Source organism: Anomalospiza imberbis, chromosome 4, assembly GCF_031753505.1.
Source record: "Anomalospiza imberbis isolate Cuckoo-Finch-1a 21T00152 chromosome 4, ASM3175350v1, whole genome shotgun sequence".
Lineage (NCBI taxonomy): Eukaryota > Metazoa > Chordata > Aves > Passeriformes > Viduidae > Anomalospiza > Anomalospiza imberbis.
This window is the reverse complement of record NC_089684.1, coordinates 21,811,613-21,839,176: the sequence shown is the minus strand read 5'-3', so window position 1 is coordinate 21,839,176 and position 27,564 is coordinate 21,811,613. Positions and strand designations below refer to the sequence as shown.

The following is a 27,564-nucleotide window of genomic DNA, read 5'->3' as shown; positions in this document are numbered from 1 at the left end:
ACTCTCCAGATACAGGTGCTATAGAAAATAAGCTATGAACCTCCAGAACTGGCTAAAACTAAAGATTTTCTGTGAAGGAAAATGACACAACTTCTGTTGCTGCAGAAATATTTGTTCTGCTTGTAACAACACCTTTCACAGTATACTGATAAGAGGTGGCAGGAATATGCCAAACTTGTCCATAAAACAAACAACAGAAAAATCTCAGGCTCTCATTCAGTGCCTAGTTTTCAGTTTGTGCCCTGTGTGCATCAAGAAAGAAATGTACTTACATCGATTGCATCTGAAAAAGTCAAACAGTGGTAGTCTGAATTATAACTTGAATGCATATTGGTGGGATGAGATGCTGATCCATTTGCACAGTAATGTGCTATATTTAAGTCATGCATCGTGGCATCTTCAAAGAGGCCAGTCATAATTATGATGGATTAGACTGCAGAGTCAGTCCTAGATGCAGTAATTGTTTCACAGATGCTGATGATGTGACTTGAATTTCTAATGAATTACAGCTGAAGAAAAATATGTGGAGCTTCTAAATGGTCTGGATAAAATACAGCTATGGGAAAGACTAAAAAGACTAAATACTGCCCTTGTGGGAAGGTAGATTTACTTTGAGAAGTAGAGTGTTCACCTCTGTAAGGACAACCACAAAGACTTTTTAAGATGCAAGCAAGTAGGAGTACTACTTCATGGTGTGCCAGGTAAAACCAATAATAAAGATATTGTGGCCATTTATTTTTTGCCAGTTCTACATTACAAATTACGTTACTTTACATTTGATGTGATTTGTAGTTGCTTGAGGAAGATTTTTACTCAAGTGTGACTTGAGGATAGTGAATAATTTGAGTGTAGACAGTGAGAGAAAGAAGTATAATGCAAAGTTACCCCCATCCTAGAGGCATTTCAAAGAATGCAGATCTGGCACTTTTAATGCATGAATTAACTTTGTCTTTTGAAGAACCAAATGATTCCCATGTTCTTTGCAATGTTTAACACCAGTGCCTTTTACACTGAAAGTGGTCAGAAGTTGGGGAAACGTACCATAAGATTTTTGAGAATGCCATGAACAATAATTCATCTCACAAAATAACCTTGTGGGTTTTGAGAACAGCATGAACCTAAGACTCTTTTCTGACCACAGATGTGCTCCTTTGAGGGGTTTGCAAGCTAAGTTTAAAGAAATCGGGGAGCCCCCATTTCTAAAGAAAATGGTGGGTTTATCTGATAAATAGTAATGAGTTGAGAAGTAAGATTGCCTGGGAACTCCCAGAAGGAATTTGGTTGCAACCTACAAGGTACTTCAGAAAAAAAGCCACAAGGAAGATTTTGAGGACCAGACAAAGTTTCTCACAGCTTAGTCACGCAGACTAAAACTTTCTTAAAAAGAAATAAATCTTTTAGAAACAGCTTGACAGCACGGTGTTAATCACTATGGTGCCCTTTATTTTATTTCATACTTATGAAATGCAGCAGCCTATCCACTCATGTCTGTGGTTCACCTGCAGGTTTTAGGAATGAAAGGTGTGGAGGCAAAGAAAGGCTTCCAAATTAGTCTGGCATTTTATTTTTGAGACACTCTGGGAGCATCATTCTACTGCCTGGCTAGAATGACACATCAGAGGAATCCTTTTCACACAGCTTCTGCTAAGCGTGGAACATCATCTCCCTGGGAAAGCTGCAAAGGCTCGTGTCTTGTGGTACTATAAAGCTAGGGTGGGAAATACCTCCAGAAGGGAATAAGCCTACACTACCATATTAAAAAAACCCAGGCAAGACTGACAAACATTTTTTTCCATCTCCCTGTTCTTAGCTTTCCCTGCAAAAATTCTTTTTAAAAGTATCATTACCTGCAGCGAGAACTTCTCTACTTCTGTCATAAAAAAAATAAATTGAGTAAAGGAAGGAAAAAAATCAAACTTCAAGAGGTCAAAAGTAAATCTAAAAACAAGTTTGGCATTCGGAGGAAATGAATACAAGTTATCATATATGTGCTTGCTGGTCAAAATGTGCATTTGAATTGTCCTGCTACTGAAATCAGTGCTGCAAGCAGAGAGAATTCTGCTGGATGCAGTGTATATAATTAATTACTATTACTTATAAAAGCATTTTAGAATCATATTACTAAACTGAGTAAGGCAATACTGCACTGAAAACTAGATAAATTACATTTAAATAATATTTTAAATTACATTTTAATAACATAAAAATATTAATGTAGGATAAATACATAAGCAGAGCAATTATGATGGGAGATTTTTTTCAGTGTAATAGCTTTCTTCCTACGTAGTGGCAATACCAGTCACGTGTAATGCTTCTCCTGACTCTGCAGTCTGAGCAGGGCTGACCTGGTAATGGAGAACCCTTCAGATTCTCCTTTATGCAAACCAAAAATAAAAGCTTCAGAACAGACATGCATATATCCAAATTTTCTCTGTGCAACTTCAAATCTGTAAGACCCACTGTCAGTCTGCCTTCTGTCATTTGTGACTAGTTGAGAACCATAAACCAAAAAAGAATAAATTATGAGCAGAGTCAAACAAGGGCTTTATCTATGTTAACTGGGTCTGTGAATTCTGGGAAGATGCATGTGAACAGGATTAACTTGTCATTGTACGGAATTTGCTCACTGCACATTGTCAGTACTTTTATCCAGCTAAAAATTTCACTTTGTAAATAAAGGGTATATGAGAAAATGGGATTTCCCACCCCAACAAAGAAGAAAAAAAAAATCCTAGCTCCACAGCTGCAGAGCTCAATTCAAAACCCAAAGCATGGTTTAAGGCATGCTTGATGTCTATATGTAAATTTGAAAGGATATTGATACCTGAAAAAAAGCATTTCCATCAAGCCTTTCAAAAATTACTCTATTTCTGTTAACTTTACCAATCTGCTGATGAACTGTAAGAGTTCCTGTGGACAGCAGTCAAGCATGGCTTTATCTTGTGTATTGTGCCACTTGCGTGGTCTTCAGGAATGCCAGTTTTAAAAGATCCTGTCAGACAGCTGAGGACAGGAAAAAAAAAGTTTTCCCTTCTAATTGGAAACTTGGTGGCAATACTCCTTCAAGTTAGACAAAAGAGGTTTGGCACACTTGATCAAATTACAGGATTAGCACCAAGTCTGGGAACCACAGTTTCAACATGACTTTCTGTCTTACCAAGGGCAAAATGTGATGACAGAGGAGTCTATGCAAATAATTCGAAAGCGGAGAATACTTTTTGCTCTACTATGAGAGATTTCTTCTGGTAAAATATCTTATTGTGTTAAATGGGGGTAAGGAAGTCACTCTGTATTGTCACTTTCTTTTCATCTTGAAGAACAAACCTTTAAGAAAAAGGGAGACCTGGGGGTGCAAGATGCACTAGGATAGTGAAACACCCCTCGGGTGCGCTTGCAGGCTCATGCTGTGTGTGGGAGCTGGCCAGGGCAAGGGGTGCTTGAATACTGCAGGAATTGTCAGTAACTGGCTGTCCTTCAATGGAAACTAAAACTGACTTAGATTCTCTCCTGTTTCTTTTCTCTTTCAGATACGTCAGGAGGGTAGCCTTGTGGATGGCCTCAGAGCAGGCCAGATGGAACAGGACAGAACCAACCATGTTGACGGCAATAGATTGAGTCCATTTCTAATACCACAGTCTTCTCACATTTGCCAGGCAGAGCCTTCTGCAGTGAAGCTACAGAATGGGAGTCCAGCAACAGAGAGATCTGAAGTGGAAGTAAATGGAGACCACAAGCCACTATTCAATAAAAGCAACTTTGGAGTGCCCCACCTGAAGGGAAGTCCAAACAATTGTGTTAGCCCAGACCTTTTACAAGAAAAGAAAGTATATTCCAAATATATGCAAAATGGTGGGATCAAACGCACTTTTAGCGAGCCCTCTCTGTATGGACTTCATGAGAGCAAGAAGGTGAAACAAGACAAAGAGGTAAATGGAGAAAAACCTGAGCCAGAGGACAATAGTGAAAAACCAAGTGTCTCCAATTGTTACAATGAGAAGAAATCTGAAAGTTTTAAAAGACAAGAAAACGAAGCTTCAGATTTGATACCGTCTACAAGATACAACAGTGTTGGTTCAGAAAACCCTCATGACCTTCTGATTCAGGATGAGCAGGAGCAGGAAAATATTCATTGCCGTAACAGGGACATTGTCTTACTACTTAAGAACAAGGCAGTGCCAATGCCTAATGGTGCTACAGTTTCTGCCTCTTCCATGGAAAACATGCATGGTGAACTCCTGGAGAAAACACTGTCTCAATATTATCCAGAACATGTTTCCATAGCAATGCAGAAGAACACATCTCATATCAATGCCATTACCAGTCAGGCCACTAATGAGTTGTCCTATGAGACAACGCATTCATCCCATACCTCAGGGCAGATCACTTCCCCTCAGACCTCAAACTCTGAGCTGCCTCAAGTGCCAGCTGTAGTGGTTACTGAGGACTACAACACAAAAGACTCCAGTAAACCATCTGTATTGCCAGGTAGCTGTTCACTTCAGAAACCAGATCTACAGCAACAGATTCCAGGCTATGATCCTCACCAGTTACCTATAGGAAACAGTAATATTCATGGAAGCATAGGGCAGATTCCCAACCACGACCTCTCTCTAAGTTCCAGCAGTAACCTGCAAGCTCAGAGCACTGCTCTGGAAAGGTACTCTGAGCAAGCAGAAAATAATGGTGCTTTCTTTACACAGAACTCAACGTTTCACAAAGATTCCTCCACTGCTCCTGCTCCAGAAATGAACGGTGCACTGACTGCCGCGGTGCGAGAAGGACACCACTCCTATGACAACAGGTGTCATGAAACTCTTCCTGGGGAGATAAAAAATGAAGGGCAACAGGAGGGACCAATGTCAGAAAGTCCCAGCCTCAGCCAACAACTTCAACCTCAGCAGAGCCTTCTGCAACAGGCACAAACGACACAACAAGATGTCAGTGAAAGCAACCCGCAAGCTGCTGTGGCCCCCTTAATTCCGCAGTGCCCCGAAGGAGTGACGCTGGCGTCAGAATCTCCCCTCCAAAACCTGCCAACACACAGAAGCGAGGGCGAGTTGCAACAACACTATCAGCATTTCCCAGGACAGAAAGAACCTGAGACTCCTCCTGACAAAGACAAGGACCAAGTGAAAGAGCCCGTACAACAGGCTCAACATTATTCAAAACCAGCCTGGATAGAACTGGTTTCCACCCAGTTCCGCCAGGGAGAGCCTCCCCAGAAGCCCAGCGAGGCATTATTGCGGTCAATTCTTCAGTACCAGGCAAGCACAGCCCAAACAGTTTATACAAAACAGTATGCTGGAAGTCCTGATTCATTAAAGGGGCCTTCAGGACAGGCCCAGAGCCAGAAGATAATGCAACCGGAACAATTTCCTCCACTGTACAAAAGTGAGATCTCCCAGCTGCAGCCACATCCCCCAGCTGACCAGCAGCTGCCGTTCCAGAAACACTCACCACAGCCACAGCTCACAAAGGTGGATTCCCTTCTCAAGTCCCAAGTGCAGCAACACCCTCCACAGCAGCTCCATTTCCAGCCAAGATCAGAACAACAAGGTGAACAGCCTTCAGGGGCCCCCTTGAAGCCGCAGCACTTGAATTCCCAGCCAGGGGAAAACGGTCAATTCTTGCATTCACACATCTTGCAACAGATGCTGCAAAAACAGGCACATGCAGTGCAACTGCCATGCAGTCCACAGCTAACCCCAAACCAGCAGCAGGCTCCACAAATGAAAACTAAAGACCTGCCCCAAGCCGTATCCCACCCCCAAAGCAATGCTGAGCAGCCTCTAGACAGGACTTCCTTCAATCAACTTAAAGGAGATGAATGTTTCCAAACTGGCACTAAGTATGCTAAATCAGCTGCATTCCCACTGCCTAACCCTCAGCTAGGCCTAGAGCAGGTACAGACCATGAACAACAAAGCTCCCCTTTACACTCAGAAGGCAAATGCCAGTCTCCAGCACCCTTGCCCAAACAACAGACACCTGATTTCCGAGAAGAAAGCGAACACCGCAAATATGGAACGCTTTGGAGCCAACAAAATGCAGGACTTGCAGCATGTGCAGTATTTTTCAAATAACTTGACCGCAAAGCAAGATGTGAATCATTGTTTTCAAGAACAAGAGCAACAGACACAACAAGCCTCAGTTCTGCAGTTGCCACCCCTCCAGCCCTCACAGGGCTATGGTGCTAGTCTGAACCAAGACCTCCCAAGCAAACAAGCTCCACAGATCCCTCAGCAGTACTTACCACACAGCCAAACTGCCCCCCACACCCAAGACCAGAGAGGCTGTCATTTGCAGTCCCAGACCCCTAAGGATTTTCAAAAGCATGCTGCTCTGCGGTGGCATCTTTTGCAAAAACAGGAGCAACAAGCATACCAGCAACCCAAAACTGAGATTGGTCCCAGTGCAGCACGCAAGCCTATAAAAACTGAGGCTGGCACAAAGTCTAATGTCTGCATGCGCCCATCAGCTGGACAGCTGGAAAACAAAATGTGGAAAAAAACAATTAAACAAGAGAATCAGCACTTTGGCTGTGAGAACATGCAACAAAAGAGCATCATTGAGACAATGGAGCAGCAGCTAAAACAGATACAGGTCAAATCACTGTTTGATCATAAGACTTTTACTCTCAAATCACCCAAACATGTGAAGGTTGAAACAGCAGGCCCTATTACCATCCTATCACGAAATACCAGTGCTGCAGATTTTGACACTCAAACCCCAATCTTAGATCAGCAAGCAAACTTGTCTGCTGAGAAAACCCCGACCAAAAGAACAGCTGGAACTGTTCTCAATAATTTTTTAGACTCACCTTCCAAGTTATTGGATACGCCTGTAAAAAATTTATTGGACACACCTGCCAAAACCCAGTATGATTTCCCATCTTGCAGCTGTGTTGGTAAGTGCTGAGATGTACTAAAAACATAATAGTTCACAGGAAGGAAATGAGCCTTCAGGTTGGGATCACAGGTTTAGTTGGATGTTTTTGCTGGAATATTTTCTTGGGGTTTTTTAAGAACAGTAGTTAGTGAAGACTTATAAAACTGGGATTTTACACACTTATGCCTACTCGACTTACCAACCCTAAACATGGCCCCTTTCTCATTATTCCATAAAGCAATTACCTATTTGATTTTTCAGTCAAAATGCTTATGGCTTCAGATCCATTCTCCTTGAGCAGCAGACATGTAACAACAACATACTGATAAAAAGTAGGTCATAACTTTATGACCTGATTTATTTGTCAAGGTTAGATATAGCTTTTAAAAAAACTATCCCAGTCCAAAACTTTAAAGCCTTATGGCCATTTTCTGCTCTAACAGTGAAATTGTTGAAGTTTCCTTTAGTAAAGACTAAGCAAAAACAGATGTCAGATTATTCCTTACTTGTTGCAAGAGTTTATCCTCCTTTTCAGGCATTTGTCTCCTGTAAGGCTAAAGAGATCCACAGTTTCATAGAGAAGCTACACAAGCAGTACCAAAAAAATCAGTGGGGGGATCCTTGTTGCTGCTTGATGGCAAACCCTATCTCCAAGAGCTGGAAAAATAGAGCAGAGGGGAGCAGAGTGACATGGTCCCCTAGCCCAAGCTTTCATACAATACTGACACTGCACATAGCCAAGTGTAATAGGCACTTTCAGACTCTACTGGATAAATTATTCAGGCTGAAACAAAAGGTCCAGCTCCAAAAATGAGAAGAAGAAAATAAAAATCCTTATTAAAGTTTCAGTTACTAGGATTTTGTATCAACTGTAAAAGAGGGAAGTTGAATCAATGCTCTTCCAAAATGCAAAATGGATCTCTTTGCCTTTTTGAATGTTGGGGCTGTGTCTCAGAGATGGTATGTGGGAACAAAACCAGGAAGTAGTGTATTTCTAGAGCTCCCAGTAGGAACTGTGGAAGCCAATTCCTTGCTGTTCCTTGTTTTATAAGAAACAACCTTCAAAATGTAGGTTTTTTTGAAAACACAGTTATCATTTGTTGGGGGGGGGGGGTTATATTGTTTCTTCCATATAATTAGCACAAGTTTTTCTAGCACTTATTTCCTAATCATCACTTTTTTTTTCCTACTGAAACCACGAAGCAAACTTAAGAACTTATCCTGCATTTACATTTTAATTCTTCAGTCCTAGCAGACACTAAGAAATACGAGAGTATGGAACTCCCTCTGAAGTACCCAGTACCACAGCATAATCTATAGGTTTATTGCTCTTTCTTATCAATATTGTCCTTAAGAAGATTAAATTAAGCCACGCCCCACTGACACGTTCATATTTATATCATGCCTTCATCGTGCTTCCAGAGGCTGGCTGTCAAGAGCAGCACTACCCATCCAGCCTGTGGAGGTAGCATGGCAGAAAGCATCAAGTCAGCATTCAGACATCAGCCAGCACAGCTCCACCACCTCCTGAACCCAGTCAGGGCCTGGCCTTCTCTTTCACACAGCTGGAGCCTGCTTCCTGGTGTCAAACCAAACATACAGCATGTATTGTGACTGCTGATACGGTCCTACCTACACACAGAAAACTGAGGCCACATTCTTGGCATACAAGGGTTTTTACCAGGCCTTGGGCATGATTTTTTTTCAGCAAATTTGTTGGGTTTTTTTTTTTCCTTTTCTCAGTCTTTCTGTGGGTGGCAGGAATTCTCTGTGTAACTTTAGTGGCCAGTTTTTCAAGCTGTAAGTTCCTGCACTGTCAAAAACAAGTATGATACTGCTCCCTAACATCAATATTTACCACTGTTATCCCATTCATCCTCCTTTCTACATACTGGGAGAGGAGGAAGTGGGAGAAGGAGAAACAATTGTTCACTGATAACAGGAAAATACCAATTTGAACGTCAGTGTAGAGCCTGAGATGTGGAATAAGTGTTTGTGCTAGGGAAAGGCACACAGTCCCTATCACAGCTGTTTGCAGGATTAGCCATTGCTTTGCATGTTTAGTACAAACTGTGTGGGCAAATACCTTAGGCAAAAGTGTTTGAAAACTGACCCCGAGCCCATACAGCAGTCTTCTAACAAGCTAGAGGTAAGCTTTGCAATGTGACATTTTACATGAAAGAATTAAGCTTCAAAATAATAACCTTTATTTTGTTTTAAACAGAGCAAATTATTGAAAAAGATGAAGGTCCCTTCTATACCCATCTAGGAGCCGGTCCTAATGTGGCAGCTATTAGAGAAATCATGGAACAAAGGTAATTAGTGCAAAGGCACAGAGCAGATTAACTTTTATCCTTTTGTGGATGTCAGAATTTTTCCAGCTTTTGCACATAAAGAAATAAACAACTGCAAATCAAGTAATTACTTGTAGGCTTAGCTACTCCAGTGTTGCCAACATTACGCACCCTGCTATTCACCAGAGAGTCACAATATTTGACAGGGCTAATAGTCTGCTGGCTGGCACGGGCTGTGCCCTGGGAGACAGATGCCAGCCAACCCAAGCCGGAACAAGTTCTCACCAGCCTGCCAAGCAAGGCGGCTGGCAGTGCCTGCAAAGGCAGGCATGGAGCTGGTGTTCCCTCTGGCTAGGAGAATGCCAGGGGAGAAGGAGGATGAAGAGAAGAATACCAAATTTCAGCATTAGTTTCCTCTCACAAAATTACTAAATGTCTGAATCTCTTTCATTCATGTCTAGAGGAGTGCCACAGAATTGCTGGATGGGATTTCAGCCCAAGAATCGATAAGCAGTGTTGTGAAAAAACATTCCCCTGCCTTGGAGTATTGCACAAACCCAGTCTTATCTTGATTATGGACAATCCCTGTCATCGTGTTGCATCCTGTGGTGTATTTAGTACATCAAAGCCAACCAAACCAGGAATTTTTAAAGGCACAGAAAAGATACATGATATGTGCTGTTTAAAAATATGTGTAAGCACAACCCCCACCAGCCTACCTAAGATATACAAATTAAAAGCTGTCACAAAAGTGATTTCTGCACTGTGAATTCTGCATTACTTGTGGCCAATAATGACCAGATTTTTAGAGGTATCTGGGAATTCAGTCCCCTCCTGAACAAAAAAGCAAAAGAAAAACTCTTCAGTTAAGTCAGAGACAGATGGGAATTTGGTTTGTTCCTACCTTAAAAATCTGGACTCTAGAACAGCAGTGAAGCTCCAGCTAGTTGCAGAACCAAAAGGAAGTGGGCATTATTGCAGTACTCGGTCTGAGCTAAGGAGCACCATTTCTTAGCACAGTCTGTTAGCTTGTGCTCATCACTGCACAACCATGGGGCACTTGTAGCCTATTAAACCCTTCAGATTAAATCATAAGGTGCTTTCTCTTTCTTAGCACCTCTTTCCCTGTGACTCTTGTGCATGGCTTGCCCCAGTAATTTTCAGCTTTGGGAGTAGCTCGAGTGCATGTAAACTACATAAATCAGCTTCCTTCTGGGAAGGGAGAGTGAACACTGACTCTCTGAAGAAATTCTTCACCATCTGTTATCTCCAGAGCTCTCATCAACTGGTTCTTTAGTATTTACAAATAATAAATAAAAGAGGAATGTTATTCATGTTCTAATGTCAATTATAGAGATGAAATTTTTTTCTGGTTTTTTTTACATTGGAAAGTAGTTTTTCATTCTTAACATTGACCTTACCTTTTTTCTTTTCTCTTTTGAATTTAATTTCATTTCATGTTGGCAGAAGGAAAATATGAGATATCATAGGTAACGTACAACTAACTAATTTGCCAGGTTCAGCAGAGTATAGCAGCAGCCACTTGAACAATGGCTAGTGTTCAACTGTATGGTATGAACTATGAAATTCTCTAAACTCCAGAACTCATTAGTTAATTTTGTATCCCTAAGTAAAAAAGAACCAAACCCTTCACTATAAAGATGCTCTCAAGCATACATGTGCAGTTGGTGACATTAATCACAACTCAAGCACTTTTAACCTGGCTTCCAATGCATATGGATTGATTGTTAAGGTATCAGCATCGCTAAAGAAGCCAGGACTTGGATTTAGACTTAGAATTAGTATTTTAGCTACATTAGAACTAATTTCTTGCAGAATCTGCAGCAGATACAGACGTTTTACCTCTTCTTTCTCCCAATTCCTACTTCATGCTCAGTGAATTTTAAAGCCAATCAGCTTTGGCCTGAAAGCAAGCATGACAAACATCAGGCACTAATTCCTTTCTGACAGTTGAAAAAAATTGGGATGAAGTCCATTTAATTTCCAGTGTGTAGTGTACAACATAGTTCTATAGAGGCATCCACACAGTTGTCCTGCAATCCAGATTAGAAAACTGACAGAAAATGTTAAGATTTAAAAATGTTTTTTTTAATGTGGTTAAGTAAAGAAACAAATAAATACTAATATCCAAGCCTAAGCAGGAAAAAGTGACCTAACAGTTGCCTGCAGAACATGTGTAGTACAACTTCATTTTGTTTATATAGTTTCCTGTGACACTAAAACTTCACAATGAGATCACATCTAAAAATAAGCATTTTTCATTTCCTTTACAGGACAAACATTTAAATACAGATACTGGCCCTTAAATATGTCACCAAGACTTTAGTGCAAAAACAAGAGGAAAAAGGGTCAAAAGTCCTTAAGGCATCACTAAATGGCTGCATAACAGGAATATACCTTGATTGGTAAAGGCAAAGAATAAAGAGAGACTGATTTAGTTCGTTCCCACACTTGGCTATTAAAAGGTAACAGCAGTGAGAGTGGCAGAATTCCAGAAATGGTGATGGAAGTGCAGTTTGCCCAGTGCCCAAGGAGCAGCCAAGTGTCCAGGGTGGCTCAGTCTGTAAACTACGGCCACTGCGGGTTCTGCCCCGGCCTCCCCTGAGCCCTGGTGTGCTCCTGGGGCTCAGCAGGTGGGCAATCCCAGAGATATGCCTGGAAATGGCTCAACACATCCAGCACTTTTTATTGAGTAAAGATATCCTTCACGTGGCATTTGCCACATATCTCCATCTGGAAAGTGGCTCCTCTTTGCTCTGGCAACAGCACTGCTTGCATATGGAGCTAGAGCCTGCCTTGAGAGCGTAATCCCCTTGTTTAAATCCTTCAGCAAGAGTCGAGCTTGCCCACCTTAGCTGCAAAAAGGCACACAAATGGTGTTATCAGAGGGCACCTTGTGATCCTATCTGGAGTACAGAAGTCGAGTAGAAGTAAATAAGTAACAATTTATGAGCGGATTATAAAGTTAAAAAAATAGATATGAAGCAAATTAATCCTGACTTAACTGATTCACCCTAAGCCAGAAACAAGCACAGAAAATTAATAAAGTGACTGTTACATGCCAGCTGTTCCTTGACAACTTAATTATGTACATTTCACAGAAACATCAACCCCGAAATTAAAAGAAAAATATAAAATTCTTCACCAGAATAAAGAGACTTGTTTTTTTTAAAAAATTCCACTTTTCAAAATGTCATCTATAACAAATGCTCTAAAGAAATGGCTAAAATATTTTGTAATATTAATGTGATAATGATAATTTTTACCCATCTGGGATGTATTAAAGACATTTCCCTCTCTTAATATATCATTCCACCACTGTAATAAAATCATGAAGACAAACCACATTGCACATCTTTCCCTGTAATTCATAGTGTTTATTTTTCTAAGATAAGACTGGCAAATGTACTCCATCTTTTCAGTGCTTACACAGAACCACATGAATCTGTTTACTGTACATATTTTTGTTTTGTTTAAGATTTGGACAGAAGGGAAAAGCTATAAGGATTGAGAGGGTTGTCTACACTGGGAAAGAAGGCAAAAGTTCTCAAGGATGTCCAATTGCTAAATGGGTAAGTGATGTAAACAAATTAATCTAGTTTGGTATGATGGTTCATGCAGCTGACAGCAGTGACATGTCCTCTTAACTGACACTAGGAAACTTCAAATAGCTCAACAGCAGCACTAATATGGGGTGCCTGTAGCCTGCTCCCACCCTTCTCGCACTCCATTGACTTGTTGCATGGAGAATAGCAAGAATAAAATTTAATTCAAAGGTATGAAAACCTAAGAAGAAGGGCATGTTTGCTTAAAGTTTTGCACCACCTGACATTTTCATTGCTGTTTAATTTTAGCCTACAAATAAGTCCAGTAAGTGCACCACTGTGATGTCTTTAAAATACCTTCCCAGTCTGAGAGAGGTGTTAGGACACCCTCTTAGCAAACACTGTCACACTTTGGAACAAATTACTGAGTGGTTTGGATTGCTGGGGCTAGACAGCATGAGGGAAAATGAATACATTATAGTTTTTATGCATGCCAGACTGCACCCTTTTTAGGAAATGATTCTCAGTGCTTATGCTACTGGAAAGATACTGTTTTATTTGAAAAACATCTACTGCTTTCCTCCCAACACTGTAATGTTTGTATGTAACAAGAGGAGGTCACAAAACTGTGAGGCTGGTTATGACTACAGCTGCTTAAGTTTGGAAGGGAAGGGGAGAGAGCTCCCATGTCCAATTATTTAGTCCCTTTCTTACTGCCTGCCTTTCTCTGCATGCTTCCTGCCCGAAGACAGGTGTTCACTACCCAGCTCTGTGCGGGGAGACACCTCACTGCTCATCAGTCAGTCTGGGCCACAGTTGTAACACAGATTCAGGAGAGGAATCCTGCTGAATCAGAGCATGGAAGCTACTTTTATAAAGCTGGTTTCCACCACCACAGCTTTCCATGCCATCAGTCAACCTCTTAGAGTCAGCTCCATTAACACAAAGGGTAGCCTTGCCATATCACAGTGAGAAAAATAGACTGAACTGCTAGAAGAGAGGATACAAGTAGAAGAAGAAAGATAAGAATACACGAAGAATTAACCTCCTCCCACACTCAGTAATGCTGAGGTTTCCTACTCTCTTGCTCTTCACATTAAGAATGGCATCGTTTGTGTTGGGGCTCTGGGGTGTGTGTTGCTGTACATGCAGGTAGTCCGCAGAAGCAGTCAGGAGGAGAAGCTGCTCTGCTTGGTGCGCGAGCGAGCAGGACACACGTGTGAGACGGCCGTCATTGTGATTCTCATCCTGGTCTGGGAGGGAATCCCAACCAGCCTGGCCGACAAGCTCTACTCAGAACTCACCGACACCCTGAGGAAGTACGGCACGCTCACCAACCGACGCTGCGCCCTGAATGAAGAGTAAGTGGAGCAAAGGCTGTGCTCACCAAACCTGCAGCCCCATCTTCAGACCCAGCACTTCTACACATGCTGTTTACGCTGAAACGTCTACAACCTCCCTAGCTGTTTCATGTGGTTTGAAAACCCACAAACTTTCTAGGAAACCCAAAGTAAACACTCTTATAAATAGGGAAAAACAATTTCTCAGAGCTAGGAAGCATCTCAATATATTTAAAAGACGAGATCTCAGCAGGGGCCAGGATAGCTGGTACCTCAACATTGAAATAAAAGCTGGGTGCACTAAATCATACTTGTGTAAGCTGACACAGACTAGCCTTAATCTACAGAAATTGCACTGTATCTCTTTCCCGTGCCTTTCTGAGAGACAAGAACATTTAGACCAAAATTACCACAGCTGTCACTGTTTGTTACTTTGGCTTCATGGGTAGAGTAATATTTCAGGAATTATTGCTTAGCCCCTGTCAGAATGCTCCCACATTCCTGCAGGGCTGTCAGCACAAGCCCCTGAGGCACTATGAATATCAGTACCTAACAAGGCACCACACAAACATACCCTCACCCAAGCAAAGCCATGTTTCTCACACAAGTGTAGAACCCCCGAAGACCCTGCTTTGTAACCATGAAATTATTCACTCTGATAAATTCTTCTGTTATGACATGTATGTCTCCCTCTTGCATTTCTTCATTATATACTGGTGGAAGATTATCCACACCGCTGATTCCCTGGAGCACTGGCAGAACGCTGATGGCCACTGCCAGAGCACCACAGGAGAACCTGCCTGCTGCTAACAGCTGTGCTCTCTTATCTTTTAGACGGAACTGTGCATGCCAAGGGCTGGACCCTGAAACTTGTGGTGCTTCATTTTCCTTTGGTTGCTCCTGGAGCATGTACTACAATGGTTGTAAGTTTGCCAGAAGCAAGATTCCAAGAAAGTTCAAGCTGATGGGAGATGACCCAAAAGAGGTTGGTGTCCATTTCTGAAATGAGCTTCATTTGCAAAGAAATGTTTTCTGTCGCTCTGTAAATAGAGATACAATACAAGAAAGCAGGGCCCGAGGCCTCCCTGAGTGCTGTACATGTAGGGTAATTAAATAACTGCCAGTCAAAACTGATTGATTCCAGTCACTGAGCCAGCTGAATCGACTGTCCAAATTCTGACAGCTGGTAAAAGCCCTGAGACTTGAAACCATATTTTCAGGCATTCACAATTAGAGGAGAAGGCATGGCCTGAATAATTCTGGCTGTATTAGGCCTGCAGTTGAGCATTCCCCAGTGGCACAATGAAAGGTTTACCAGCTAATGGCACATAACACTGCAACTGAGAACCAGAGCAGACTGGTTCAATGGAGACAAACATGATGAAACTCTGAGATGACAATAGGAAGAAGAGGATAGCAAGATTCATTCTACGTACAGTCCTGCCCCACTGAATGTTTCCAGACAGGGCTCCATGTTACAACAAACTGGCAAATGTTGAAAATGAGCCAGAGTAATAAACACTGACCTTAGCCTGGACACAAGATACCGTGAAGCTATCACTGCAGTGAGTCCTGGACACCTCCAGCAAGTCATGTGAAGCTCCAGTGGCCCAGTCTGCTTTCTGGCAAGGATGTGCAGATTTAGTCCCTTGCCTGTGTACTGGCATGTTGGTGCAGTTTTACTGTATTCTGATGTCTTACACAAATCCAAGCATTACTGTCTCATAATCAGAGAGACAGGTAATTCCACATCCTATAGCCTGTGCTGAAAAGAGTGCACTGTTCAGAATATCATCATAACTAACATACAGGTTTTCCTGCCCACTGCTCTTCTACAGCACCAAGAACTACAGAATAGCTCTCCTCCATACATGCTGTGGCACAAAGCCTCGTTTATCACAAACTGCAATCCTAAACTACCTACATTTCTAAGATGGATACCTGCCCAGAGCACACCAGGGCACTCTTCCAACTTGCATTCTTGGATTTACTTCCTATGGAAGCCAGATTTACACGGGAAAGAGGGTTTTACCCTCCAGTCCTGGTCCCAAAGTTGGGGGCAGCCAAAGCACGCATCCAGACCAGGGGCTGGGTTCCATAGCACACACACAGTTTATAGGCAGCACAGAATCCTCACCAGTAAAAACTAGAAGATACACTAACAAATGCTAACCTACAGGCCATACAAAAGCTCCACATTCTGGCAGCAGGCACGAGGTCACAGCAAGATATTTTTTGACAATTTTGTGTCAAACCAAACTAGGATATTGTCCCGTAGTAGGGAACACAAACTTTCAACCCACCAAATGCATTCCTCTCTGAAACCTGTTTTCTCACAGCTCTTCACATCTTCTTTAAATACAAAAACTCCTAAAAACAAATACACCACTCCAGTATGCCACCATTCTGTATGCACTTAAAATGAAAGATAAGGGCCTCATACAAGGGAGGTTTTGAATTTGGGATTCTCATCCTTAGATGATGGGGAACAACTCTGGAGTATGTTATTAGATTATTTTTTTAAAACACTTTATTTTGACAGTGTACAATTTATAGTAAAAGGAAGTGCGGTCATTCCCACCTCCATATCACCAATTACTAGACACATCCATTCATTGCTTAAGGATTGGGAACTTTTTGAAGGCTGCAATATTTAAATATTTTTAAATTTCTGCATGTAAAAATATTCCAGTATGTCAAGTGTTGCCATTGCAATGTGCAAAACCCTTAAATTAGCCATATTTACTTGGACCATTCTGATGTTATTTCTCTCAAGCTTTCTGAAGAGTATTATTTTCTCACAATTCCAAAAAGGAAAATAACAAGGATAACACATTTAGATCTAAAACATATCCATGTTGAAAAATGTGATTTTCCTTAATATAAAACAAATTAAGTGTATAGTATATGATGTTCTATTTCAGGTTTTCCACTACACCGCTATAACTCTTCCATTCCTTTAAAGGCCTTGGAACTGTGACATTAAAAGGAGATTCATAACAGTCATATCAGTCACAGTGATACTGGTTTATGCCTTTACACAACTGTCAGTGTAAACAAAATTGTGTAAAGACCCTAACTTGTTGGATCCCAGGTGTACAGTATGGAAGTGTCATTGAACCTTGTTTCATCTCTAACAGGAAGAAAAACTAGAATCCCATTTGCAGAATCTGTCAACCCTGATGGCACCTACCTACAAGAAGCTTGCACCCGATGCATATAACAACCAGGTATTATGGGGAAAAAAAGGATTATGAGAAGTCATGGAAATAACCTAATTTTTAAGATACTTTCCAATGCTTCAGCCTTGCACCAAACCATTATATACATTTCATGCCAACATTTCTTTGATATCAGCATGAAGACAAGTAGAAATGAACAATTTCACTTAAAATGCTCTCACAAGTAAAACTAACAGGATTTGGTCCACTAAATAGAATTAACCTTTCAGCTACATCAACATGATAAAATTATTTCACTCTTCAGCTCCAAAATACAAATTTCTCAATTTAGCATGAATTACCATCCAAACCAACAAAGCTGCCATGTATGTGGTGTGAGACTGGCAACAGTTTCTACTCAAGTCCTGAAACCACAGTTTCAGTTCTGCTCTCTCAAGCAGCAGATGAATTTAGTTTTCACCAAAACTGCCTTTATAAACATGCTTTTAAAGTGAAGGTCTATATTGGAACACAACTCACTCCTGTGTATGCACACAAATGCCTGCAGCAGCCTTCTTGCATGAGGGGATCTGTTCTCGGACATGTTCAGAGCTCTGATGAGGTTCCCAGTGTGGCTGTGTCTCGTCTACATTTCATTACAAAATGTTTTTCAGATAGTTACACCAAAATTTGACAGCACACCCCTTGCAAACATGTAACTATTAACCTTATTTTCATTGCTCAGGTTTACTGTTAGGAACATTCACAGAACTACAATCCCCAAACTTTCAGCATCTACTGCAAACTGTGACATCACCCTGCTTTCCTATTGACGGCACTGTACAACCAGCACAAGACAGATTCTCAGCTTTAACAGAAACAGTAAATTAACACAAAACTGTCCATCATTATCTGCTGCAAAATGCTCTCATTTACTGCGTATTTAGTAGCAGCTAGACAGGGTAAGCAGACTCAGTGCAGATGTACCCAGTTTCACTTACCTGATCTGATGATGTTTGGAGACTCATTATGGAGAAAACTGTGGCTATGTGCCCACTAGCTGTGGTTATCTGTCCAAATATCTGAGAGACATTCTGCAAGAGAAAATAGGAAGAGAAAGAAAAGAAAAATGAGGTGGTGAACAATAAATTGTTTCTTTGCTTGGGCTGCTTTTCTTTTCCCACAAAAATTCACTTAAGAACTTTTCTCCAAGTAAACTGTGGTGCTGCCCAACATTTGTTGAAAATACATGCTTTTACAAGTTTCAATTTTTACCTTATGCAATAAGGCATGTGTATAGTTTGGCTTATTTCAGGAGTTTCATGTAGACCTTGTATTTGTGGGGAAACTGTACTTGAGCTACTGTCAGTGGCTTTAAAGGGAGATGATTGAGTTCTAATTTGTATGATATTGTAAACGGTTTGAAAACCAAAAAACGCACTAAAACCACATTTCAAATTCCCAGATTTATTCTAATCCAAATCTGGACCACTTCTGGATTACAACCAAGAACTGGAAAGGGACTCTTTCCCAACTGGACCAAACAGAACATTTCGGAGAGCAGCTAAACCCATATAGTTTGATCAGGCAATTATAGTCTGGATAACATTTCAGACTGCTCACATTTAATTCCAAAGAAGTTTACACAGTTTTCAAGGTTTTTTCTTCTTTTGTTTTCAGATTCCAGGGAAGTAAATAATCCAGATTTGAAAAATGAATGTCTGTGAGCAAACTAGACATATTTTTAGTGATTTTGAATGAAGACTTGGCAAAGCATCTAATTTGACCTTAACTTAAAAAGAGATCCATTAAGTTCCATTAAGCGTGGATGTTCTGTGCATTCACTTGAAAGGTTCAGGAATTTCAGCAAAGTATTTTATAAATGTGGTTTCATTTTTAATTTTTGAAATAAAATATGAAACCATCATTTTTTAAGGCTTTATCGTCCATTACAGAATCCTTTTTGTGTAAGGTGTGTTGTTGCTTTATGAGTTCTTTGTAAAGCTCCTTAATAATGACTGCATGGGTACAAAGTACTGTCTTGACTGAATTCTCTCTCTTTTTAGTCAGGGGCTAGATTTGTACTTAAGTTCATGAAATACATGTTTGACATGTCAAAATATTACAAATCAAAAAGCAAATTATTATTTTTCATTAAGTCATTCTGAAGTCAGTTTTCTAAAGCCACTTCCCCTTAATAGCTTGGTATACTTCCAGTCTACACAAACATATCACTCTCAGAGTGCCAGTCACGGAAACCACGCACTGCATTTGTCATGCAAAAACACCAACCCCTGGCAGAAAATCAGGAGTAATACACAAAGAAAAGTATTAGTGACTAATTTCACAATCACGCCAGAGACTGAAGATACCAGGGAACAAAGCATCTAGGAATGAAGCATGGATACAAAATGGCCATCGAATTGCTGTAGTTTATTTGCTTTCAAGATGTGTTTGTTGTCACCTCCAAGACATGAGGGAGGCCTGCCCTTTGTCACAGCAGAGCATTCCTTGGGCACTTGGTGTCCTGGAGCACCCAGTGAAACCTGTCCTGTCTCTCCAGATCGAGTATGAACACAGAGCCCCTGAGTGTCGCCTGGGTTTGAAGGAAGGTCGCCCATTCTCAGGGGTCACTGCCTGCCTCGACTTCTGTGCTCATGCTCACAGAGACTTGCACAATATGCAAAACGGGAGCACTCTGGTAAGTCTGGGGTGTGTAACAGCCTCCTCACTTCAGTACTCAGCTCCTGGCTTTGATTCATTATCTCCTCTCTGTTTAAATATATATTGCAAAATGCAGATCAGTAAAAAAAAAAACCATTAGGCAGTAACTGAGCTAACTTACTACCCCCTACACAATTTTCTTTCAATTGAATGAGACTTATGGTGTATTAAAGAAAGGTTTAACACAGACCTAGAAAAAGAGGGACTGTGGAGACCATGGAAAGAAGGTCCCAGCAGCACTGAAATGCCTGTTGCAGTGTTCCTGGCACAAAAACGGTTCATGTTTATCCTTTTGAAATCCTTCTTTTTCTAACAACTTTGGATTATATCTTCTAATAAAATAAAAGTAGAAACAAATAACTTCTCTCTGAGAGAGTTTTGGAAAATTTGGATTTTATTCCTTCTTTGGATGAGCAGAAAGTCTGCAAGTCCATGTACCCTTGACTTTCCTCAGTTCTGATTTCTGGCAGGTACAGCAGAAGTTCTGTAGAAGATACTAGAAAAGCAAGCTGGTTTTGAATGTGTATTGGATTATTTCTGCGACAAAACAGTTGGGCCAAACATAGGAAAGAATACTCCTAAGGCTGTAATTAGAAGCAGCTCCCTAGATTCACAGTGCAGCTCTTATTATGACCAAAGAGAGTCTGTCTTTTCAATTCAAACTGAATTTTTCTTGTTTCCAGGGTCTGACTTAATTCACAAGTTAATCACCACCAATACAATGTACATTTCCAGCTGAGCTTTCTTCCCAAAGCTGGGACGATGATTTTGCTGCAGAATATGTCCCTATCAGCACCTTTTTCACAAAGATCCTCCCAATAACTGTTCTATCTAGAACTAATACAACAGGCTTGCTGCATTACAACAGTAACTCCCCTAAATCTTGTTACTAACATTACAGTTACACTGTAAAGGTGGTGTGAAGTACAACACCAGTGTGTTATATTGCACACTCTCTCTAATAGGTAGCTACCTCATGTATTGTAGTGAAAGAATCTTCAGGTGAGTACAAAGTCCAGATTCCACTGCTTTAGCTCTCTGGCCACGGTACAATGGATCACAGAGTTTATTTCACATGAGGGTAATCCCTAACTATACTGTTAATTTCAGCACAAGAAATCGATATTTACGCCTTCTGTTTCTTCTAACACTGTCCAATAAAGTAATGGAAGAGATTACATTTGTAGGCTTGTTCTGATATGCAAAAATTGCACAGAAACTTACAGTTTACAAAGAGATTGCCAGATGCCACTGCTGACAGTGTCAGGGCAAGGCACAATGCAGAGGTAGAGTTTCAGATCTCTAATACATTTTTCTAACAGGTTTGCACACTGACTAGAGAAGACAATCGTGAAATTGGCCAAACACCAGAAGATGAGCAGCTCCACGTGCTCCCGTTATACAAAGTCTCTGATGTGGATGAGTTTGGAAGCACTGAGGGCCAGGAGGAGAAGAAGAGGAACGGCAGCATCCAGGTCCTTACCTCCTTTCGACGAAAAGTACGGATGTTGGCAGAGCCCGTTAAGACCTGTCGGCAAAGGAAGCTAGAAGCAAAGAAAGCAGCTGCAGAAAAGCTTTCCTCCTTGGAGAATGGGTCTAGCAAAGCTGAGAGAGAGAAGTCTGCTGCAGCACGCAACAAGCAAGGCACCTCTGAAGCAGCAGGTCACGCAAAGCAGCTGGCAGGTAAACACAGGAATCTGAGCAGGGTCAGCAGTGGTAAGCATCCCACAAATCAGGGCCAGTTATACTCAGCCTCAAGAAAACCATTATTTTCAGCCCAAGAATGTATTGAAGTAAAAAGGCAAGAGATTTCTTGAAAACAAATATCAATATTATATAAATACTAGAGTGCCAAATTTGGTACAACTCCAGAGAAGAAAAAAATAAAAAAAAAGTTGCAATGAGAAATCCTTTACTGTTGGATAGTTAACACTTGTAGGAATCTAGAAACAAACTCTGCTTGCCATCCAGTGTATAGTAATGTATCTTTAAAGGACTAGTAGTGCTAGCAGCCATGAAGAGAAGTGTGTGGTGCTGCTGCCAAAGGATGACCTACACATCACTCAATGTCTGCCACTGTTACAGAGCACCTCCTAATTTCAGGAGGTACAAGCGTAACCTCTTTACCACTACTTATACTCTCTGCCTCAAGACCAAAAGCAAAGCAGGTTTTCCATAGTGGGTTAAGAGTTTATGGCAGTTCTCAGCAGCAGATTTGAGAGTCCTGAGCAAAGGAGTTATCAGAACTATTTTACTGTTGCAGCAGTTTTCCCAGAGAGGAAAAAAGCGATACATCCAGGGCCACCCAGAAGGTCACTGAAATACCTACGAATAGAAGTCAGCTGTCCCATGACCCAGGCAAGGGTTGTTACCATTAAATTATGCCATTGCACTTTAGCGAATGTTATTTTTGCTCTTATGTCTTCAGTTAATCTCACTTATTACTGCACTGTTCTATCAGTGAACATTGGTTTTAACATACTGCCAGGGGTATTTCTTGGAGTCAGTTCTATTCATGTAGATGAGAAGAATTATTTACTCTTGGGGAAAAGACAGTCACTTTGTGCATGGCTGTTTGGGAGCACTTTGATGCTCTATTTCATGGGCTACTTAAAAGATTATTCAACTCTTTGGATTTTGTGCATGTGACTCTGAACAGACTGCACTGTCCTCTTTTCCCCACTGCCACTAGCATCTGATCTCATTGGACACATGCCAAAAAGGAAGAGTAGCCTTAGTATTTATTCAGCTTCTTAAAGGATGATGTTTGAGATATGAGAAAGGGAGCATCTGTTAATGAATCTATTTTTCTTAGAAATTTCATATAAAATATGTAATTTGTTGGGTGGTTGGTTGGTTTGGGGCCTTTTTTTTAAAAGCCTCTTTGTTGTGTGGTTGTTTGTTTTTTTCCTTTTTACATCTACAGATCTTTTACGTCTTTCAGGACCAGCCACACAACAACAGCAGCAGCAGCATCCACAGCGTTCTCTCCCTAACAACCCTCAGTCAAATCCCATTAACTCTTACTCGGGTTCAGGTTCTGCAAATGTCTATGGAAGGTTGCCTAATCCAGCCAGTGCTTATCCAAACTCTTCGTACACTTCAGATCCATATGGAGGGTCCAATCCCGTGAACCTCTATCCAACCTCATCACAGTCTGCGGGGTCTTATTTGAATTCTTCCAGTCCCATGAATCCTTATTCCGGATCTTTAAGTCAAAATAACCAATATCCCCCTTACCAATGCAATGGAAACATAGCTATGGACAACTGCCCCTCTTACTTGGGCTCCTACTCTTCCCAGCATCAGCACATGGACTTGTATAGTTGTCAGAGCCAGGACCATATGTCTAAACTAAGTCTACCACCCATTCAAACATTATACCAGCATAGGTTTGGGAACAACCAGAGTTTTGGTCCCAAGTACTTGAATTACGGAAACCAAAATATGCAGGTAGACTCCTTCAATAATTGCACCATTAGACCAAATTTACACCATGTAGGGCCATTTTCCTCTTACTCAACCCATGAGGCCAATGGCCATTTTATGGAGGTTGCCTCAAGGTTAAAGTCTAATCTGAGTAATCCAAGCATGGATTATGCCTCCATGAATAAAACAGGTGAACATCATCACATGCAACCCCCTCAACATTTATCACATGACTACCATTCTGCTCCAAATATGTTTAGTGGTCCTCCTAATTCACTGCATCTCCAAAATAAGGATAATGAAATGATTTCGCATGCAGTTAATGGTTTGTCTAACATGCTTCCAGGTCAAAACCATGACAGGACTACTCCCCAGGGTGGTTTAGATAAAACTGACGTGCTGAATCCAGAAAAAGCAGAGGATCCCGATGAAGTCTGGTCAGATAGTGAGCAGAACTTTCTGGATCCAGAAATTGGAGGAGTGGCAGTTGCTCCATCTCATGGGTCAATTCTCATAGAGTGTGCAAAACGCGAGCTCCACGCAACGACTCCCTTAAAAAATCCCAACAGGAACCATCCCACCAGAATATCCCTTGTATTTTACCAGCACAAGAGCATGAATGAGCCAAAACATGGTCTGGCTCTGTGGGAGGCAAAGATGGCTGAGAAGGCAAGAGAGAAAGAAGAGGAATGTGAGAAGTACGGCCCAGACTACGTGCCTCAGAAAACCTACGGCAAAAAAGCCAAGCGGGAGCCTGTGGAGCCCCACGAGCCCTCTGAGCCAACGTACCTGCGCTTCATCAAGTCCCTGGCACAAAGGACACTGTCGGTCACCACGGACTCCACCGTCACCACATCTCCATATGCCTTTACACGGGTTACAGGGCCTTACAACCGATATATCTGACTTCACACCTTGGTTGGTTACCTCATTTAACCTTGTCACTAGGGTAGTAGTGCTTTAGGTTTCGTGGAAGGCAAGGGTGGAGAAGAAGACTGTTTTTACGGAGCTCATCGGTGGAAAAAGCCTCGACACACCAGCAAAAAGAGGTAAATCTCACTAGAGCACTTGTTTTCCACTGATTTTTAAGTGGTCACAGATGGCATGTAGGAAACAGACCAAAGCATCCTATGCAAAAAAAAAATTTAAAAAACAGAAGAGGAATATAAAAGGAAAGAAAAAAGGAGAGAACACAAGAAAAAAGTGTTTCACAATTTACATTGGAGAACACTGGCTCTATTACTGAAAGAGATAATCTGCAAATGGATTTTTTTTTTCTTACAGTTTTTCACATCTGTGGCCACTTTTAATGTCATCAAGTTTGCATAGTCATGGAACAGGAGCAAAAACAACCCTAAAAAATAATACTGTAGTATTACAACTGCAGGAATCTTAAAATAACATCTGGTGCTGAATCTATGATGTACTGAAATACTGGAATTATGGCTTTTTAACATGCAGTTTTTACTGTAATCTTAATAGTTTTTTGATTTTATTTAACAAAGTAGATAAGTATAAGACAAACAGACAGCAAAACACTGAATTTGTTTGAATATTCTAAACCCATGGTGCTATCCAAGAGAATGGTGTCTTTATTTTATCAGTGAAACAGTTAATGCCTTTATAACAAAATGTCAATGATGTAGTCAAATGTTCTTCAGCAACAGGGAGGACCTTTTCATTCATGTATGTATTGAAGTTACCTGGTGTTAAAATAAGCTTACTTTTTAACATATGGGAATTACAAAGACCTCTGGATTTTGCTCATCCAGTCAAGTCCTAGAAAAGGACAATAAAATAGAGAGAGAGATATTTTTTTTTAAATAGTGTTTCAAAAGCACTTTGTCTACCTAAGCTTGGCAACTTGAACAATGCTAAGGTACTAAGACATTAAAAAAAAAGAAAAAGAGTTTACTTTGATTTTAAAATGCAAAGATAATTTTTTTAAACTAAAAGAGCTTTTAAATACTTTTGATTTAGCCATGCATCAGCTAGTGGGCTACATATCCATTTTTAATAGAGTCAGTTATGGTAAAAATGGGGCTTACTGGATATAAGGGAATACTTTAGTACACAAAACACATTTTTTTCTGGTGCTCATCTCACACATCTATACTGTAAACTCTTTTCTACTATTATTATGAGAAGTTCATTGCTCAAATATGTACAGTTTTAAGGAAAGAATTTTATATTAACCACAGGTAATAATTAGCAGCATGCAACAGACTACACCTAGTTAGCTTGGCCTTCTGCTGTTTCTAGAGATCTGTGTGCTCCCACTATGGAATGGCAGAACTGCTTTTGTGTTGATAATTATGTACATTGTGGTGCAAGTCATTTCTTGGTGCAAGTGGCCTCTTTTCCAGAAAGACTGAGCAGACCGATGCCTACACAAGATGAATGAAACAGGGTTAGTTCTCTGCGATTCCGTTGATTAACAGAAAAAAAATAGGCAGCTGGCTTGCTGTGGTGGTTTTAAATCATTAATTTCTATTAAAAAAATTTAAAAAGCAGGAGAGTTGTATAGTAAATTAAATTGTAAACAAAACTTTTTTTAACGCAATGCTTTAGTATTTTAGTACTGTAAAAATATTAAATCTATATATATTTGGGTTTTGAGCTGAATTCACAACATGGTGCTACTCAGCCTGCTACAAATATATCATAATGTGAGCTAAAAATACATTAAAAGGTTTGAGTGATGTTCCTACTTGTCATATACCTCAACACTAGTTTGGCAATAGGATATTGAACTGAGTGTGAAAGTTTATATATTGTATACCATCTTTTTCCCCCCAATAGCCTTTGAAAAAAACAAAAAAAAGTAAACAAAAAAACTCTCAATACTTGACATTTTAGCAAGTATAACTTGAACTTCAACTTTTTTTTTTTTTTTTGTTCTAAAAATTCAGGGATATTTCAGCTCATGTTCTCCTATGCCAACGTGTCACCTGTGTGTATGTAAAGCTGTTGTAGGTTAAATATATTATTCTTGGGTTTTTGTTTTGGTTTTTTTTCATGGATTTAATGTTTTTCTTTTGAATCCCTTCTCTTATTTTTCTTGTACATGTATTGTGTAACTAAAACTAATTTTGTAAATTTGTTAGCTCTTTTTATTGTAACAGAAGTGTTTAAGAGATTTAGAATGTTTTGACTGTTTCAAATGATTAAACAAAAAGAAAGTAGAATGCACTGAGCTGATTAAAGGGAAAAATGTAAGGCAGGGGTTTGGCAAGTGACTGTTTGCTAGAGTTGCTCAAGTCACTCTCTAAACAAGGCTTCTTGGATACTGTAATGAATAAAATGAAATATAAAAAGGTACAGTCAGTACAAGGGCTTCCCTAAACATGCAAACCTCCATGTCCCAGCTATATCTTGTGCAATATACTGTAAGATTAAGTTTGGTCAAAAGAAATTCTATCCAACAGAATCACAACCTAACTCAAGTAAATCAAAGGAGGCCTTTGGGTTTAATGGTCAAATATTTATTACGGCAATTTTGGTTTTTCTCAGTCTGTGGCTTTATCCACTCATTGAAACAAAAGTTTCACCTTTTTGGGAAAAAAAATGATGGTTATATGTCAGATTAAGTAAATCATTATATATCTTCATCTTTTGGTGATTTTTTTTTAATCCTATCTAATTCATGTAATCCATAGTAGATGTTTCGTTAATATGCCATGCACTGTCATTTGCCAAACTGCTGGCAGCAGGAGCAGGAAGTTTAGTTGGTGAATCAGTTTTGTATTGTAAATACCTGAGCTGTAATTTCTGGTGTATAGAACCCTGCCTCAGTTGGAACGAATGATAAAGCAGACAAAGTTGCTTGTATAGGATTATCAGGTCGATTATAGCCATACTTGAAGATGCTTCTGAGAGTTGTCAACTTTACTTGAATGAATTTTTCATCTTGATTGACGCACAGCAGTATAAAGTTCACTTCTAAAGCTAGTGGTTAACTTGTGTAGGAAACTTTAGCAGTTTGACACTAAGGTAATGAACTTCTGTGTGCATTTTCTATGCTTATGTTCTACTTTTTTTTTTTAACTTTAGTTTCATTCATTTTCATGAGATGTTTGGTATGTCTATAAAAAGAATCCAAGGATGGTTATAAATACTGTAAGTATTGTAATGTAATGCAGGTTATTTGAAAGCTGTTTATT

The 27,564-nt window shown here is 40.3% G+C and overlaps 1 protein-coding gene across 2 annotated transcripts in view; it reads left to right on the top strand.

Annotated features, from left to right (window-relative positions):
- The window catches only part of TET2 (tet methylcytosine dioxygenase 2), a 69,819-nt gene extending 43,579 nt beyond the window's left edge, over positions 1–26,240 (top strand). Inside the window, exons 2-10 of one of the 2 annotated variants that reach the window (XM_068187471.1) lie at positions 3,528–6,906; positions 9,112–9,202; positions 12,681–12,774; positions 13,900–14,108; positions 14,922–15,072; positions 17,228–17,317; positions 19,812–19,949; positions 21,295–21,655; positions 22,917–26,240. In XM_068187471.1, the coding sequence (XP_068043572.1) occupies positions 3,528–6,906; positions 9,112–9,202; positions 12,681–12,774; positions 13,900–14,108; positions 14,922–15,072; positions 17,228–17,317; positions 19,812–19,949; positions 21,295–21,655; positions 22,917–24,307 (5,904 nt within the window). In that variant the 3' untranslated portion in view covers positions 24,308–26,240. Of the gene's footprint in view, positions 1–3,527; positions 6,907–9,111; positions 9,203–12,680; positions 12,775–13,899; positions 14,109–14,921; positions 15,073–17,227; positions 17,318–19,811; positions 19,950–21,294; positions 21,656–22,898 lie in introns of both variants that reach the window. The other variant, XM_068187470.1, reaches the window with a different exon arrangement.
- Positions 26,241–27,564: the final 1,324 nt, after the last annotated feature.